We start from the raw sequence: 14,817 nt of genomic DNA, 5'->3' as shown, positions 1-14,817 counted from the left end.
GGCTCAATCTCAGGGCAACAAACCTATCTGGCCAAACAGATTTGAGTCATGCCTCGATATGCGTCATCGATAAGAGATTGTAAAAATATGCTCCAATTAGCCAGTCATCGGCCAGAGTGTTGGATCCGGGGTGGCCAATCGGAAGATAAACTTTTTAGCCGCCAAGACTGAGCGGCCTGGTTTGGTCGTGCTCTAAAATCAAGAGGTCCTACGGATGGATGGTGGTGATAAGGAGGGATGCTTCCACAAGCATTCGTCGCATACTGTACCATTGCGACCGCCCATCAAGAGTATACATGATTGCACAAACCAAACGCCATTCCCAGACAAGGAACCCAAAACATCATCTATACATTTTTCTTTTTTTTAAATCATGCAGCAGCGTTTACGGCCTGGACGCCGTCGAGCGTGACATTAACCGCCCCGGCTTGGACCAACTGACGCAACATTAGATCAATCCGATTCATGGAAAAGGAAAGGGGGAGAACTTACTGCCCGTCGCAAATCATCAATCAGATCGTCTGCATCTTCAATCCCGACGCACAGCCGGATGAGATCCTCCGGCATGTTGCGCTCCTGGCGCGTCTTTGCGTCGATACTGGCGTGGCTCATGCGGCAGGGCATGCTGATGAGGCTATTGACGCAGCCGAAGCTGACGCTGATGGCCCAGAGCTTGGCGCTCTCGACGATGCGCTCCGACAGTGCGACGTCGCCCGTCTCGAACGAGAGCACCGCCCCGGCGCCCCGCGCCATGGAATGGTGCAGCTCATACTGTGGATGCGACCGGAGGCCTGGGTAGCGCACCTTGAAACCGTACGATTCGAGGAACTCGGCGATGCGCTGTGCGTTGGCCTGCTGCTGCTCCATGCGTACCTTGAGTGTCTTGATACCGCGCATCAGCAGCCACGAGTCGAACGGCGAGAGGCCGCACCCAGAGGCATTGATGGGGAAATAGAGCCGGTCGCCAAGGGCGGGGTCATTGACGGCAATGACACCAGCCATCAGATCGTGGTGACCGGAGAGATACTTGGTGCCGCTCTCGTAGACAATATCGGCACCCAACTCGAGCGGGTTCAGAAGGAGTGGAGACATCATCGTATTGTCCACCGCAACCAAACAGTTTGGATTCGCCTCATGCGCCAGCGCGGCCACGCGGGGTATATCCACAATCTTGATCAACGGATTCGTTGGAGTCTCGAGCAAGACCATCGCCGTCTTCTCACTGAGCACCTCCTTGACCTTATCGGCATCGGTGGTATCAACATGGTGCACGATAATCCCCCCATGTGTGCCGAGGTACTTGAGCAACCGGTTCGTCCCGCCGTAGAGATCATCACCCGTCACCACCTCATCCCCAGGACGCAGCAGCCGCGTAATCACATCCAGCGCCGCCATCCCCGACGACACGGCGAGTGCCCGCCGCGCCGACATAATCTTGGCCAGGTGTCGCTCGAGATGCGTGCGGGTTGGATTTCCAGACCGTGTGTAGTCGTACTCGCCGCCCCCGGAGCCAGACGATTGCTTAAACGTAGCAGTCTAATATTTTTCCCCATCAGCACCTTCATTCCTCCCCCCAATCAGGGACTGGACCATGGTATTTCCTCACCTGATAAATCGGCACACTGCTCGAATTGTACTGATCACTCCCATCCGTATACACCAACTCCGTCGCCAGCGCATACCGCCGCTGCTGTCCATGTGGACTCGACGGTGCCGGCGACGGCGGCAAATTATGCCCTTCAATGTCCACACTTGGGAATGCCTTCTTCACCACATCATTGTTCTTCGCATTATTATTGTTGTTGTTGTTGTTCGCAGGCCCCGGTTCCGGTGGTGATCCTGATGCCGACATCGCTGCTAGTAATTCTTTTTTTTTTTCCCCTTTTTAGTGCGCCGTGCACACCAATTCCGCTAGATCGAGCCGGACAAATCGTTAGAATGAGAGAAGAATCCGCTTGATATGGAGTAAAAGAAAAAAAAGGTCATAGGTTAACCCAGAACTTTGAATCGATCAGAGTCATTATCGCGACCCTGAGAAGAGAAGAAGCTCACCGCTTGCAATCGGCCGTTCCGATCGCGGAGGCTTGATTGGTTGATGGTGCTCCACAATCGGAGCAGCACCTCGCACGTCATCGGCGCTAGTCCATCCGGGGTAATAAATCACGTGATTACTCAAGAATTTCTTTGATGACTAATTGAACAAAGCTTTCCACGACTTCCTAAAGCGGACAGGAACCCTAGTAAAGTTCGGCAGGTCTGCCATACATTCTTGAATTCTTGTCCTCAATGCGCTTCGTTAGGTTTCCCAAAGCCATATATATTAATACAGTAGGCCACCTCATCCCGTCCATAACACAAATCATGGGGCCCTCCCCATTTCGACCCTGTAACCAAAAAAACGAATTGCCAGACGCCAGGCAAAGCGACGCCACGATGCCAATGTAATGTACAGGTTTCCCATGCCGTCCTTCCCAACCGCGAGTAACCTATATGCAAACACCACAGCCAACTGCCATCCCTGCCCAGAATTGATATATGCAGAAGAATTGAAACTCAGATTGGGTCCGTCACAAGATCGCCAAAATTGCCGTTGATACCAAAGAATTGGAACCTAGGAAAAAAGAACAAGTCAGCACGACGGCCAAAACTACTCCTACCGGGTTTAGACGTACCAGTCTTCAACATTTAATGTAGTCGGCGCCGCCTGGCGAGAACTATTGCTCCAGTTGTCATCCTGGCTCGAAGTATCCACATTTGACCCAGGCACTGCAGTGGTATCCAGCCCTTGCCACGTCTGCACGTTCTCCATGCCAAAAACGGGCTGCTGGGTTGATGTCCCTTGCATCCCACCCATATCCGGCGTCATGCCGGAGACGACGGCCGGACTGGCCTGAGACTCAGACAAGCTCCGTGATGGCATCGGCTGATTCATCATCAGCGCCTGTTGACCAGGCACAACGTTCGGTTGGGTCATGGCAGTTGTATCCATCATGCGCGATGACAACTGCTGCTGCGTCGTTTGGAAGATCCCCGTGCCGTCTGGGAAGAGTTGGTCAGGCTGGAAGTTCTCCCATCGTGTCGGTGACAGATTCGGCGTGTTGCGAGTGACTAGGAACAGATCGGGCGGAGTGGTAGGAAGCGAGTACGATGGGTTGAAAGGTGTCGACGGGCGAGTGTTTGCGCGCGAAGCCCCGGTTCCGGTCCGGCCTTCTGGAGGCTTTGTGGTGGCTGGAACTGGGGAGGCTTGAATGCCTGTTGATGGCGCGAGCATAGTTTGATTCGGCTCCCTGGACGGTGTTTGAACTGGTGTCTGAGGCCGTGAGCGCTCATACGAGACGGGTGGGGTGGGACCACCGTTGGGGAACGCAATGTCCATTTCATCGAACTTGCGCTTCGGCGGGTGGTCAGGCCTCTTGATCTGCGACGCGGGTTGCTGCTGTTGATTCTGGTCTGTTTGCTGGGAATTATCTGTTTTGTCTTGCGTGCGCGTCTTTTGATGCCGTCTTCCCGGTGCCTTTTGTAATCGCTCCTCAAGATTCTTGTTGCCAAGGATCGACTCGAACAGAGTGTGCACCATCTTTGCCACCAGCCAAACTTTGGACACATCCTTGAGCGCCTGCATGCAGATTCGCAGGCGTTCTTGACAGGTCGCCACGACTGACGGGATCGACGATCGCATCTGATACACATGCATGATCAATGCGGAGAAGAGACTGTACACGATGAATGCAGGTGTGTAGCGAAGCTCGCCGTGGGCCTGCAGTTTTTCGACAATTGACGTGATCATGGCAGCCGCCTGGAAGGCAATTGTCCGAGAAGGATATGCAGTTTCCTCGTTGCGGTATACGTCAGGACTGGAAGTCGCAGGTGGCATGTGGGCTCGGTGCAACAAGCAAAGCGTGGTGCTGATTCACAGTCAGTGCTCAGTCGATATCGGCGAAGAGCAAAGGGCAAAAACGTACTAATAGTTTGAATGAAGAAGTGCTGCCCAGAAATGATGCCGCGACGGCTCCCAGCAGACCTCCTTCGGGCAGTTCTGCAACCAGTCCGCCAACGCCATGTCAGAGTGAGCGAGGTCAATGGCATTCGTACGCCGTGCCTTGGATGCCACCGAGTACTGCTGTGACAATACCAGGCCCATGATCTCGCACAGCTTGACATACTGCAAGAAGAACTGCACATGGATTGGGTCTGGCGGGTACTCGGCGGGCATGTCGTCCTCGTCTTCGATGAAGTCGTCCTCTGTCAACATCTCCACATCCGAGTCGTCCGTGTTGATGTTAACGGGCCGACCCAAGGCTACGGCGACGGAGCGGTCCCGAGTGAAGAGAGTCCACCAGATGCGCTTCCAAAGGCGCTTGTCTGCTCGGCTGAGCTGCGAGTTTTCTACGCTGCGATGCATGCCTGACCCTTGAGCGACAACAATTGCCACCCGGCTCCAGTAGAAGACATTCTTGGTCACATCTACAAAAACAATTAGAGTTGAAAGATAAAGCAGGTTGTTAGTCGGACGTACCCTCGGGGCCCTCCCAGTACCATCCCATCAGCACCAATGCCTGGACGATAGTCACGCGATCATCCTCGTAATTCGCATCATATAGTGCTTTGGCCCTCTTGTAGAAGGTCATGGAGGCCGGGATTGTCGACCCATTCTGATCCATCAGTTGAGGATTTGTGCACACCCTGGATCCCGCCAGCAGGACCGCTTGGAGCAGGAGTAGCGATGGAGGATTCTTTGGATCCCGATATCGACGCATGAACCGACTCCGGTTGATGATGGGCACCACTGGCGCGACCCATTTGAAGTATGCGTCCACCAACTCATCACACAACTGGCGCGGAGGCAGCAAGAACGCGCCACGCTGATGCAGAATGTCAATCTCCAAATTGTCCAGCTCGGTCAGACGGGCCCGGGTGCCCCGAATGTTCTCTGGGAGGGGATAATGGACCACATCGGTATTCCCGCGATCGTGGACAAGAAGCGACAAGTTGGACGACTCGCCCAGATATGCAACCCGACCGGCCTCCTTGATTGGAGCCCTTGCGAATTTGGGTTTCATGAACTGGGCATACGTGTGGGCGGTGGTGGTCTCTTGCGCTTGCTGCTCGCTGGTCAGAGTCGTCACGGGCATGCCCTCGATGGACATTGAATGGCCTGTGGAGGACTCCGCAGCCTTTCTGGACTGCTGCTCCTTGGCGGCGTCCAGCGGCTGACGGTCTCCGGGGGTCAACTCATGCCTAGGACATCCAGTCAGAAAAATAGATGCTACCGAAGCGATCAAACAAGGGATAGCATTCCAACGTACCCATCCCTGGTCTTGATTTGCTGATTCTTTCTCCGCTTGGGAGTCGGTATCCGGCATTCGATAGAAAAGGCAACGCAGTTGGTACATGGAACGCCCAAGCTCGCAGCATCACATCGGACCTGGTAGCATGGATTAGCATCATGGTCTGTGCGAGCTGACTAGCCGAGGAGCTGGGACGGGCACAAACCTTTCGTGCATGGCATGTCTAGAAACGGCAAAATACTAGAGTTAGCAATCCGACTACTAAAATACCGACAGGAGAAAAATTTCAATGCGTTGCTTTGTGGTTTGTCTATCCAGGGTTGCGCAGCATTGACGGGGGGGAGGGGTTGAGCTTGTTGCGCGAAGCTCGATATGCCTCGGCACAAAATCCAGGATCTCGATCGCGATTCGACGGGAACGAAATTCGGGACATACCTCGCATGCTCGCGATGCGCGTTGCCTGTAGATCGATAAGAAAGCGATTAGCACGATGCATCAGCGATTTAAAGTCTCAAATCTATTTCTTCTTTGACTTCTCTGGGGCTAGGGCGCAAATCCATCCCGATGCTCACACCTTCCCACCACCCCCCCCCCCCCCCCCCTCCCTCTCACGTGAACAACAAGAAGACTTACCTCCTAAAGCTCATCTGCCCTGTGCTGGTCACCGTGGACGGTCTCTGCGACGGCGGCTGACTCTGCCCAGTCTTATTGCTGGCCTGACTGGGAGCAGAAGAAGTGGAATGGGAGGCTGATTGTTGTTGCTGCTGGCCTGGATCATGATCCGGGCCAGTGGTGTCGCTAGGCCTATCGGTCATGATTGCGGCGGCGCGCAGCGAATCAGCTCCATGAAGGCACTCTCAAATCGGTCGGTGCGGGACCAGTCGGGCGAGAGAGTCGTAGTTAGTCACAGGGAATATCGCGCGCACGCGACCGTTGTCAGAAAGCGGCGGCGGGATAAGGGTTCGAAGAAAAGGGGTAAAAGAAAAAGGGGCAAAATCGTTGACAAAGCCGGACGCGACCAGCAAGAAAACTCTCCTTCTCGGTAGGACTTTCTAGTAATAGGTAATGATTATTTTTACCTCCGTCTCCTTGTTCGATTTTTTTCTGGCGAAAGCAACCCGGAGCAACCGGGAGTTCACGGATGGCGACCAGGAAAAACCTCGCCTTCTGGGCCAACAGAATGGTACCAACTCCAGGCAGAGAAGATCTGATCAAGCGGAACAAGGAGATTTTACGGGCCAACAAGGATCATTGGATTTTGGCTTTTGGCGATGCGAGAGGGTTTCGCACTTGCGCTTCTTTCCCCAGACCAAGCCGGGATTGCGGCGGGACAGGGATCTCGGGTCGTGGAAATAGTTCGTCCCGAGTGTATTACCTAACACCGCTTACGAAATTACTGCCTGTCATTGGTTTATGAGGGTCGGGACTCGGGTATCACGGGAGGGATCAGCGCTGGAAGCGGCGTGGAAATAAGACCCGCCCAGGGATGACATAAGCGGCTCTTGTGCATCGGCAGCTTATGACAAGCATCACATGCGGCACAAGTTGAATCACTAACGCGCCACCGTTACAGCCTGGCATTTTGTGTTCCCGTCCGATGAACAATGGAATCGGTCTGTTAGACAGGTTTCCTACCTCTCTCCATCGCTCCGCGCATGGACCGAGACGTAGATACAGTCATGGACGGGAATTGCGCTCCAATCTGGGTTCGCCGGAACCCTGAACCCTGAACCCTGAATGAATGGAGAGGAAATTGGCTTTGTCACGTGACTAATATGCAATTCCCTTTTTCACATGCGACAGCTGAAGGTCTGACAGGCATCATAAAGTTAGACATGACTCGATCAGAGAGTGGCCAGAACTCAATCCCGAGTCCCCTGAATCCGACTTGACCTTTTCCAAGCTGAATGGCTGTTCCTTCTTGGGTATCCCCTTTTTCAACTATAGTAATTAGTACCCGTAGACCAACGCCAGCAAGCAAGAGCCCGAATGGAGCCCGAATCCTGGGATCGGAAATCCTCCGCCTTCTTCTAGGCTGAGATGGGCCGTCCCTCACGTAAGTTAAAGTCCAGTACTCATGAACTTAACTCATGAAACTCAACCGAACAGCATGCGTTCGCCGAGAGACGGACGGTCCGCAGCGGAGAGAGCCGTGCGCCACAACGCGGGATGGCTGACTGTCAACTCTACTGTATACTGACTTCACGTCAACGGGTGGAGCGTAGAACCTTCTCCATACCACCAATCTTTCGTTCGTTTCCTAAAAGCTCTTCGTGATGAGGAGATTGGCGGGACGGGGGGGATTTCCACCATATTATGGGGTCCCCAACACTAGGGCCGTGATCAAATTAAATTAAATCCTGCAGAAGCCTCCGTCACGGTTGAGGAAGTCCTCGTAGTACAGCACCTAGTGGTTCACTTATTTCGTGATTGTTGTGCTCGAGCCCCCTCGGCTATCATCGCAGGTTCGGTGGCTTTTGGAGAACATTCCCTACGGGCGCAGAACTGTACTATATTTCCTCGCGCTCACGGGCCTTCTACCCCTCACTTCATAGAAACAGTAGCAATCAGTTGACTCCGCGTGATGATCGAACAAATTGCCTATGAGGCATTAGCGATAGTTGCAAGAGAGAGAAAGCCAAGCATGATGTCAAGGAGTTTATCCGGAAAGAACCGTGGAGTGTGAACCAGGTCGCGTTTGCGCTTTCGAGAAAATGGTGCTGCATCCTCCCCCACCTGTTCCAATGTCATCTGGAGGATTCACGTAGGACATGGTCCATCCAGCATGATTAGCACTGCCCTGCTTGTGACCTTGTCCTGCGTCATCGGGCCCGCGACGAGGGAATAATCCATGCTTACGATCCTGCCGATTTGGAATACTTTGGAATCAATGACATGATCATTCATTCATCCTATCCCAACACCGGCTTCCTCCGGGGTATAGGTCAGGAACCAAAACCATCACCCATACATGTAATATCGTACAGTCAAACACAGCTTGAAGAAATGAAAAGAGATAAAAAACATTGTCAACATGCCAACATGCCCAGGGATATCATATGATCCAAACCCTCCAACATAGGTATAGAGGAAAAAGAACAGAGATACCCAACCCAAATCAGATCATCATGATCACATGTCACCCTTTCCATGCCAACCGAATCAACGCCTGGTTGTGGAAGATACAAGAGAAATGATATTAGCCGCTCGCGGATGTCACGACTTGGAGAGAGAAAATGCAGAATGGGACCCTCCCAGAGAGAACCGTGCGTAAACTAGCAGACATCCTCTGCTGCAAAGTATCGTTTGCTGCGGTTCCGTGCCGCGAAAAATTTGTAGTCTGGCGGAACCAGTGTATGGTGGGCCGCGTGCGGCCGGTAAACGGCATCCACGGGCGGCTGCCAGTCCTCGATATGCAGAGGGAAGTACTCATAGAGGTAATTCACGCTGTCGCCCGAGTGCGGCGCTGACGATCCGTACGACGACGGTGGCTGGTACGGCTGCTGCAGGGCGGCAGTGGCGGTTGGCAGACTATGAGGCAACGACACCGAGGCGGTCCGGGCGTGACTGGAGCCGGACGACGTGGACGTCGTGACCGACGGCGAGATTTTCGGCATCTTGGCCGGGATCGAGCTGGTGGTTTCGGGACTGGTCCGTTTGAGCGGATTCACCGTCGTGGTGCCGTTGGTGGCGTTCTCGGCCGACTGGTTCGGAGCCTTGAAATCCTCGTCCGCCAGGGACAGAGGGACCGGCGGCGAGGTGGCAACACTCGCCCGGCGTTGGCTCTGAGAGTCCGGAGCCCGCGACACACCGGGGCTGGATTGGCTGTACCCGGCCTCCGTCTTGAGGGAGGGCGGGCCCATCGAACCCGTCGACGGCGCCGGAATCTGTGTCCAATCGCCAAACGGCGAGGAAACGGCCGGACCCGAGGCATCAAAGGGAAACATTTGAGACACCTCGGTCGGCGAGCTACTGCTGGCTGCCGTCGTCTGCGGCGCGGCCGAGGTGGTGGCCGTCGGGCTCGGGGTCTTCTGGCTGGCAGCCGACTGATTCCGTGCCGCCTGATGCTTCCGCGAGGACGCCGCACTCCCGCTCAGAGGCAGGTCGTTCCGGGACTGGAAATTGCGCGGACTCCGACCGCGGACGATGACCGGCCCGGACCGCGACTCGCAGACGCAGACCTTACCGCCGGTGGAGAGCGACGCCATCACCTTAAGGCGAATGACAAAGTGTTGCTGCAGTTCCTTCCGACGGCCATTGTTGGCCGTGGCGATGCGGAACTGCAGCCGCTTCCAGGCGATCGGCACGGTGGCGAAGTCCGGATCCTCACCCGGGCCGGGTGGCAGGGATGTATCCAACGGGATGGATTGCGGCTCGGTCTCCACCTTCTCCTCGCCGGCCAGCGGGCCGTTGCCATTGCCATTGGCGGCGGCGGCGGCGGCTGTCTTCCACGGAACGGAGATGATCTTGACCGGGTTCCCCTCCACGGACTCGGTCGCCGACACGGTCAGCTCGAGGTCCATGATGGGAATCCGATCGCCCTTGTCGGTCATGAGGTAGCGTAGACTGCGAGGTAATGTAATCGAGCCGATAATCTGAAACAGATTCCGGCGGTAGCACGTCAGTTCGGCCATCTCTCGGGGCGGCAGCTCGCCATTTCCGTTCTGCGTCCACGGCGACTCGGCGAGGAAGAACATGCCGTGCAGCTGGGCGTTGATGGACAACAGGGAGCGCCGCAGGTGTTGGTCCATCAACCCGTACGTGTAGGTTGGGGGAGAGAAGGAGAGCAGCTTCTGGTGGTTCGGGTTCGTCGTGGAATCCGAGGATTCGCGCTCATTCGGCGGAATCGGATCGAACGACGGCGGCACAATGTCCACAGGAGGGAAGGAGCCGTCAAACCGCAGCCCGGCGGACACGGCCGGATTGGAGAATGCCAGGTGATCATCACTACTGAATCAGGGTGCGGTCAGCGTTAGCGGGCGGGGAGTCCATCCCGAAACACAACCAAACCACGCCGCTCACGAACCTCACATAGGGCTCCGGCTCGAAGCTGGATTGATGGTCCGGCATGTCGATGCCGGACATTGCCTGGAGATAATCATGGCCCTGCATCGAGCCTAGGGACAGAGGCGGCGTCCCCAGGTACGGCATCGCCATGGTGTCAAAGCCCTCCATTGTGACGAGGGACAGAAACCGCTGCGAGACAAGGTCACGGTCGAACAGCGGGCGGCCTCGACAAAATGAACGGCGGCCCTCACGGTGACAGCGGGAGAGACGAGCGTGTGGGGGGCGGGCAAAGCGGTCACAGTCACGGCGGGCCACCGGGGAATGATCCACACTCGAGCGGAGAGGGCAGTGGGAAGAGAGGGGGCGTCGAGCTCAAAACATTGCTCTGGGTCGAGGGACTCGAGCGCGTGCGGGCGAGAATGAAGAAGGGCGACGACCGGCGACGAAGAATGGAGGGAAGATAGGCCGGGGAGATAAAGAGCCAGCAAGAAATAGAAAAATCTAAATCAACCGGATCACCCCGTGGGATGGAGGTTTAATTAATCATCCATCCAGTCGCCTGAGCACAGAGCCTCCGGTGGGCATGGGCAGTTAGCGGGCATTAAAATGCTCTTCAAATCGGGATCAGGGACCGTGCTGTGGCTCATTCTAGGATTGGGGGGGGGGGGGGGGTTGGCCGATCCTTGAATTGGGTTTGCGCCTTTTCCTGTTTCCATGTTTGGGGGAGGGGGGAAATCCTGTATGCTTACTTTTAGCGGGTTCCGCTATTAGTCAGTTTAGTGGGGGATTGGCCGCGATCGTGGCTGAATGCAGAGATCGGTCGTCGTGCAGCTCGAGTGCTGTCCGAGTACAGTATGAACTTGCGACGAAATACAGTAATGTCGCGCACGGCCGAGTACGGGGTTTCTGGACGCCTACGAGGCTGCTCTTCACGTCATCTCTACTCCTAAGACATTCATCACCTAACTCATCCTCATCCTCGTGGATCCTCGTGTACTCGGGTCAATGTAATACCCTGGAATGCAATGCGTTCCTTGTCCTGCTTATCTCCGCGCCGCGTATCTGCGCGGAACTGCGCACTCGGTAGACTGCTTAATTAGCCGAGCTCGAGCTTGAGGGTGTCCTCTCAGGCTCTCGCTGCTTTGCCATCCGGCGTATATTAGGTACGCTCCGCCGGTGGCCAGCGGCCCCTTGGCCACTGGCCACCCTGCGATCCGAGTCCCGTCTCCTCAACACGCTGCATGGATCACGCCCAGCGTCGATCGCATGCCCTGCACGCACACCGAATCGCGGCCCTGTGGTCAGAGCGGCCAGTGCCGTTGTCCGAGTCAATCGTGCCGAACGCACTGAGCCGCGCCGGTCAGATCATGGACTCGTGGAGATAAGTCAGGCCAGGCGGCTTCAGCCGCCAGTTCTCCAGAGCGCGCGCGGTCATCGTCGGAACCGGACCATTTCGACTGGGCACACCGCGACCGTCGATCCACGCGGCCAGGGCCAATGCGGCCGCTGATTCGCCCCCTCACACCAACCAGCCTCAAGGGTTGTGGCTCGTGGAGCCCTGAGCGTTTCTAGAATCCGCGCGGAAGAAGGCCGAAGAGAAAAATCTTATCGACGCCGCACGGTGCACTCGCCTGGCGGCGCTCCCGCCTGCCCTCGCCATCGTCGCCCTCCCGTCCTCCAGAGCCGGCGGCACCGAGCGAGGAAAATTTTCATGTGATGCTCTTGGCCTCGGCACAATTTCAAATGCCTCTGGACGGGAAGGGAGAGCCCCACTTGCGACTCGATCGTATGTCTCCGACCCTGCGCACCGTCCTGCTGCGAGTCAGCTTGGGTTCGTTCGTGTTCTGTTTCCGGCGGATGGATGGTTTGATTTCCTCGCCGCGTTCTCCCCTGGGCCTGGAGTGATGACGCTCCCTGGTCCTTGCAGGAGACTCTCCCGGAGGAAAGGAGCTTTTCTTTGGGCTTCTAGCGCGCGTGACCGACTTGGCAACTGGCATCGGCGGGTTTTATCCGTGCTGAATGAGGAAAGAGGCATTATCCGGATTGGGCCTAGCGAGGATCGCCAGCCACCAGGGACTGAGGTGTGGCTTGCTCCCGACCAGGATGCGGTTAAACGCGGAACTCCGGACCGTTTGGCTAGTTGGCCTCTGGCCGCCAAATCACCTACAAGAGCTGGGCAATGCGCCATGTTGGCTCGTCTCTGGTTGTGTGTTCGGACCGGACAAATCCGTTTCTGGTGATTACGTACAGTACGTACAGACAGTAGGGAATAAGGGTGCGGAGTCTCGACCTTGAGAACGAACCCCCTGCCTCCGTCAGACCCCAGAAGGGATCGGCCGATCCCTTGACATCGATCGCGTCTACTTCGTACTGTACCCTGTCAACCCCCCCCCTTCGCGGGGGTCCTTCATCCTCGAGTACGAGCGGATGAAGCGCATCCAAAACCCCCCGGCCAGGGAGCCTGGCCGGTGGCACCGAATCAGACCGACCGTTTTTCTCCTGCGAGAACGGCGATCTTCAGACCAGTGGATCACACCATCGACAGTGGTCAATCAAAGCGCTGGGAGCGGTTGTGCCTTTTCCCAAAACGCTGAACTACATCATGGCCCGGAAATGCTCCTTGACCCGGAAATGTCAACTGTCAAACTTTGCCGTCCAACCATGGTCTCCGTTTCCACCGTCCATGGGGGGAATGAAGGCTGGACTCACGTGATTCGGATGGCAGAAGTTTAACCACCCGTAATCTCCGTTAAAATCCCTCGACTCGGTGGATCATAACACTCTGACTGCCCTTCCGACTTGCCGGTCAGTTGGGAGAGGATGGCCTTTTTCGCACGAAATCGTCCAGAGGACCCTGAGCCATTGAGGGGTCCACTCTCTCCACGCGCTAAGACCTCGAGCCGGACGCTGCCGTGGCCAGCCGGCGCAGCCGTGCCAATCCTGCACCAGAATGAACTAGGCATGATGTATTCTGCGAGCCCCCGGCGTCTGCAAATCAGAGCTCGTTGATTTGTGATTATTTGCGGGTTCTGTTAGATGGATGAGGTCATGGGCCGGAGTCTGCAGAAATGGAGCAGCCTAAGGGTCCGAGTACGAGAACTCCTTGCACGGTACTCCGTATCCTCTGTGCTCTTGGGCCCCGTGGCAGATTTTTGTGATGAAGGAGCGAATCCCTCAAATTCCCTAACTTTAACTTTATTCGTGAAGATCATGCTGCGAGTGACGCGTGCTGGCAGGGGACGCAGAGGCCAAGCGGCGGCCGTTCAGCGGTCCCGTTTCTCGTACAGCTCGTACCGGCGGCCGGTCCCTAACCGCGATGGGCAGTTTTCCTTGTACCTGCCCGCCCCGGTGGGTACCTCCTCGCGGACTGTCGACGTGCGCAGACGGGGGGTACAGTAACTGCCCGATTGAGTTTAGCCGCTCTCGGCAAAATATCACGCCGGTTTCACCGAGTGGCAAAGTGGCCGAGGGCCGAGGCCGAGAGTCCGAGTTGTGCAGTCCATCACCGACAAAACGAGCAAGGAGAGGATGGGGTCCATCACTCCAGATCGCCTGTCTTCTCCAGACTTTTTCCCACCGATCCGGCAGTTGGAGCTTCAGGAGCTTTGCTCGACGGGGCCATTCTCACAGCTTGGGCGTAAGAAAGGAATGCCTCTTCCGATCAAATGGGCTTTGTCTCACGACATCTCGAAACTCCCGGACTCCCGTCTGCAGCGCAAAATACGCCCCAAACTACCCGATATAGTTAGTACTGCGGATGCACATCATCAACTCGAGGAGATGATCACTTCCAGATCGGTTAGGCCTAAGCAAGCTCAGCATTAGACTTTAGCTTTTGTCGATGATGCTGATCATCTGTGAACTTTGAGGGGGTGCAAAGGTGCAATGAGAATTGAGCGTCAAAGACGTGGCGTGGGCGCATTCGTTTTTTTTCTCTTTTTCTTCTTTTCTTCTTTCTGGAATTATCGAATTTCTCCGTTCGTCGGTATTTCCGCCAATCAACGGGGTGGAATAAATGAACGTTAAAACAATGCTTAAAGTTTAAACAGAAAATCCCAAAGAGAAAGCGAAAAGAACTCCGTAGTCAGAGGTGTGCAAAAGACGTAGTTCGCCGTCATCGATTTTCATCGACCGTTGAAACAGGAGTTGAAACTCGCCGAAAATGCTCCGTAGGCGGATCGGTTCAGAGGGCAGAGGACACTGCCGATATTTATTTATATTTTTTTTTTTTTTTTTTTTTACAGCATGTCGCTCTACAGAGTAGGAATGTAGGGCTTCGGGCCCTTTTCTCCGCAAGATCGACAACTCTACTATGTGTCTCCATGTACCTACCGGTTGTTCCAAGTGCCGTTACATACGGAGTACTCTCGCTACACACAAAGAATACTACATCCTCGCCTAGTGGCCCAGACAGTTGGGAAAGTTGCAACGGTTTCCAAGGGGCGGACATTTGCATGTCTCAGCAAAACTCTGAGAGGATGAGAAAGTGCCGGATTCCGTATGAAACGTTACCCCCGGGGGG

General features: G+C 55.5%; 8 protein-coding genes across 8 annotated transcripts; 4 read left to right on the top strand and 4 right to left on the bottom strand.

Annotated features, from left to right (window-relative positions):
- Nucleotides 1–371: 371 nt before the first annotated feature.
- VTN49DRAFT_208 (uncharacterized protein) lies at nucleotides 372–1,852 on the bottom strand (the record flags this gene model as incomplete). The annotated part of the gene is made up of 3 exons (XM_069409765.1): nucleotides 372–437; nucleotides 493–1,536; nucleotides 1,607–1,852. The coding sequence occupies 3 exons, from the start codon at nucleotides 1,850–1,852 to the stop codon at nucleotides 372–374; spliced, it is 1,356 nt and encodes a 451-aa protein (XP_069271669.1).
- Nucleotides 1,853–2,553: 701 nt separating this feature from the next.
- VTN49DRAFT_207 (uncharacterized protein) lies at nucleotides 2,554–6,103 on the bottom strand (the record flags this gene model as incomplete). Its single annotated transcript, XM_069409754.1, has 8 exons — nucleotides 2,554–2,611; nucleotides 2,673–3,905; nucleotides 3,963–4,464; nucleotides 4,517–5,238; nucleotides 5,307–5,425; nucleotides 5,494–5,511; nucleotides 5,724–5,748; nucleotides 5,922–6,103. The coding sequence occupies 8 exons, from the start codon at nucleotides 6,101–6,103 to the stop codon at nucleotides 2,554–2,556; spliced, it is 2,859 nt and encodes a 952-aa protein (XP_069271668.1).
- Nucleotides 6,104–8,183: 2,080 nt separating this feature from the next.
- Nucleotides 8,184–8,562, top strand: VTN49DRAFT_206 (uncharacterized protein; the record flags this gene model as incomplete). The annotated part of the gene is made up of 2 exons (XM_069409743.1): nucleotides 8,184–8,232; nucleotides 8,411–8,562. 2 exons carry the CDS (start codon nucleotides 8,184–8,186, stop codon nucleotides 8,560–8,562), a joined length of 201 nt encoding a protein of 66 aa, XP_069271667.1.
- A 1-nt stretch (nucleotide 8,563) lies between these two features.
- Nucleotides 8,564–10,463, bottom strand: VTN49DRAFT_205 (uncharacterized protein; the record flags this gene model as incomplete). The annotated part of the gene is made up of 2 exons (XM_069409732.1): nucleotides 8,564–10,235; nucleotides 10,315–10,463. 2 exons carry the CDS (start codon nucleotides 10,461–10,463, stop codon nucleotides 8,564–8,566), a joined length of 1,821 nt encoding a protein of 606 aa, XP_069271666.1.
- Nucleotides 10,464–10,528: 65 nt separating this feature from the next.
- Nucleotides 10,529–10,759, top strand: VTN49DRAFT_204 (uncharacterized protein; the record flags this gene model as incomplete). Its single annotated transcript, XM_069409721.1, has 1 exon — nucleotides 10,529–10,759. The coding sequence occupies one exon, from the start codon at nucleotides 10,529–10,531 to the stop codon at nucleotides 10,757–10,759; it is 231 nt and encodes a 76-aa protein (XP_069271665.1).
- A 579-nt stretch (nucleotides 10,760–11,338) lies between these two features.
- On the bottom strand, nucleotides 11,339–12,008 carry VTN49DRAFT_203 (uncharacterized protein; the record flags this gene model as incomplete). The annotated part of the gene is made up of 4 exons (XM_069409710.1): nucleotides 11,339–11,502; nucleotides 11,577–11,590; nucleotides 11,643–11,863; nucleotides 11,916–12,008. 4 exons carry the CDS (start codon nucleotides 12,006–12,008, stop codon nucleotides 11,339–11,341), a joined length of 492 nt encoding a protein of 163 aa, XP_069271664.1.
- Nucleotides 12,009–12,474: 466 nt separating this feature from the next.
- On the top strand, nucleotides 12,475–13,028 carry VTN49DRAFT_202 (uncharacterized protein; the record flags this gene model as incomplete). The annotated part of the gene is made up of 2 exons (XM_069409699.1): nucleotides 12,475–12,544; nucleotides 12,592–13,028. The coding sequence occupies 2 exons, from the start codon at nucleotides 12,475–12,477 to the stop codon at nucleotides 13,026–13,028; spliced, it is 507 nt and encodes a 168-aa protein (XP_069271663.1).
- Nucleotides 13,029–13,505: 477 nt separating this feature from the next.
- VTN49DRAFT_201 (uncharacterized protein) lies at nucleotides 13,506–14,120 on the top strand (the record flags this gene model as incomplete). Its single annotated transcript, XM_069409688.1, has 2 exons — nucleotides 13,506–13,643; nucleotides 13,713–14,120. 2 exons carry the CDS (start codon nucleotides 13,506–13,508, stop codon nucleotides 14,118–14,120), a joined length of 546 nt encoding a protein of 181 aa, XP_069271662.1.
- Nucleotides 14,121–14,817: the final 697 nt, after the last annotated feature.

The sequence above is a fragment of the Thermomyces lanuginosus genome, assembly GCF_041956635.1.
Source record: "Thermomyces lanuginosus strain ATCC 200065 unplaced genomic scaffold VTN49scaffold_12, whole genome shotgun sequence".
Lineage (NCBI taxonomy): Eukaryota > Fungi > Ascomycota > Eurotiomycetes > Eurotiales > Trichocomaceae > Thermomyces > Thermomyces lanuginosus.
The sequence above is the reverse complement of the archived record's forward strand: the minus strand, read 5'-3'. Positions and strand labels throughout refer to the sequence as shown.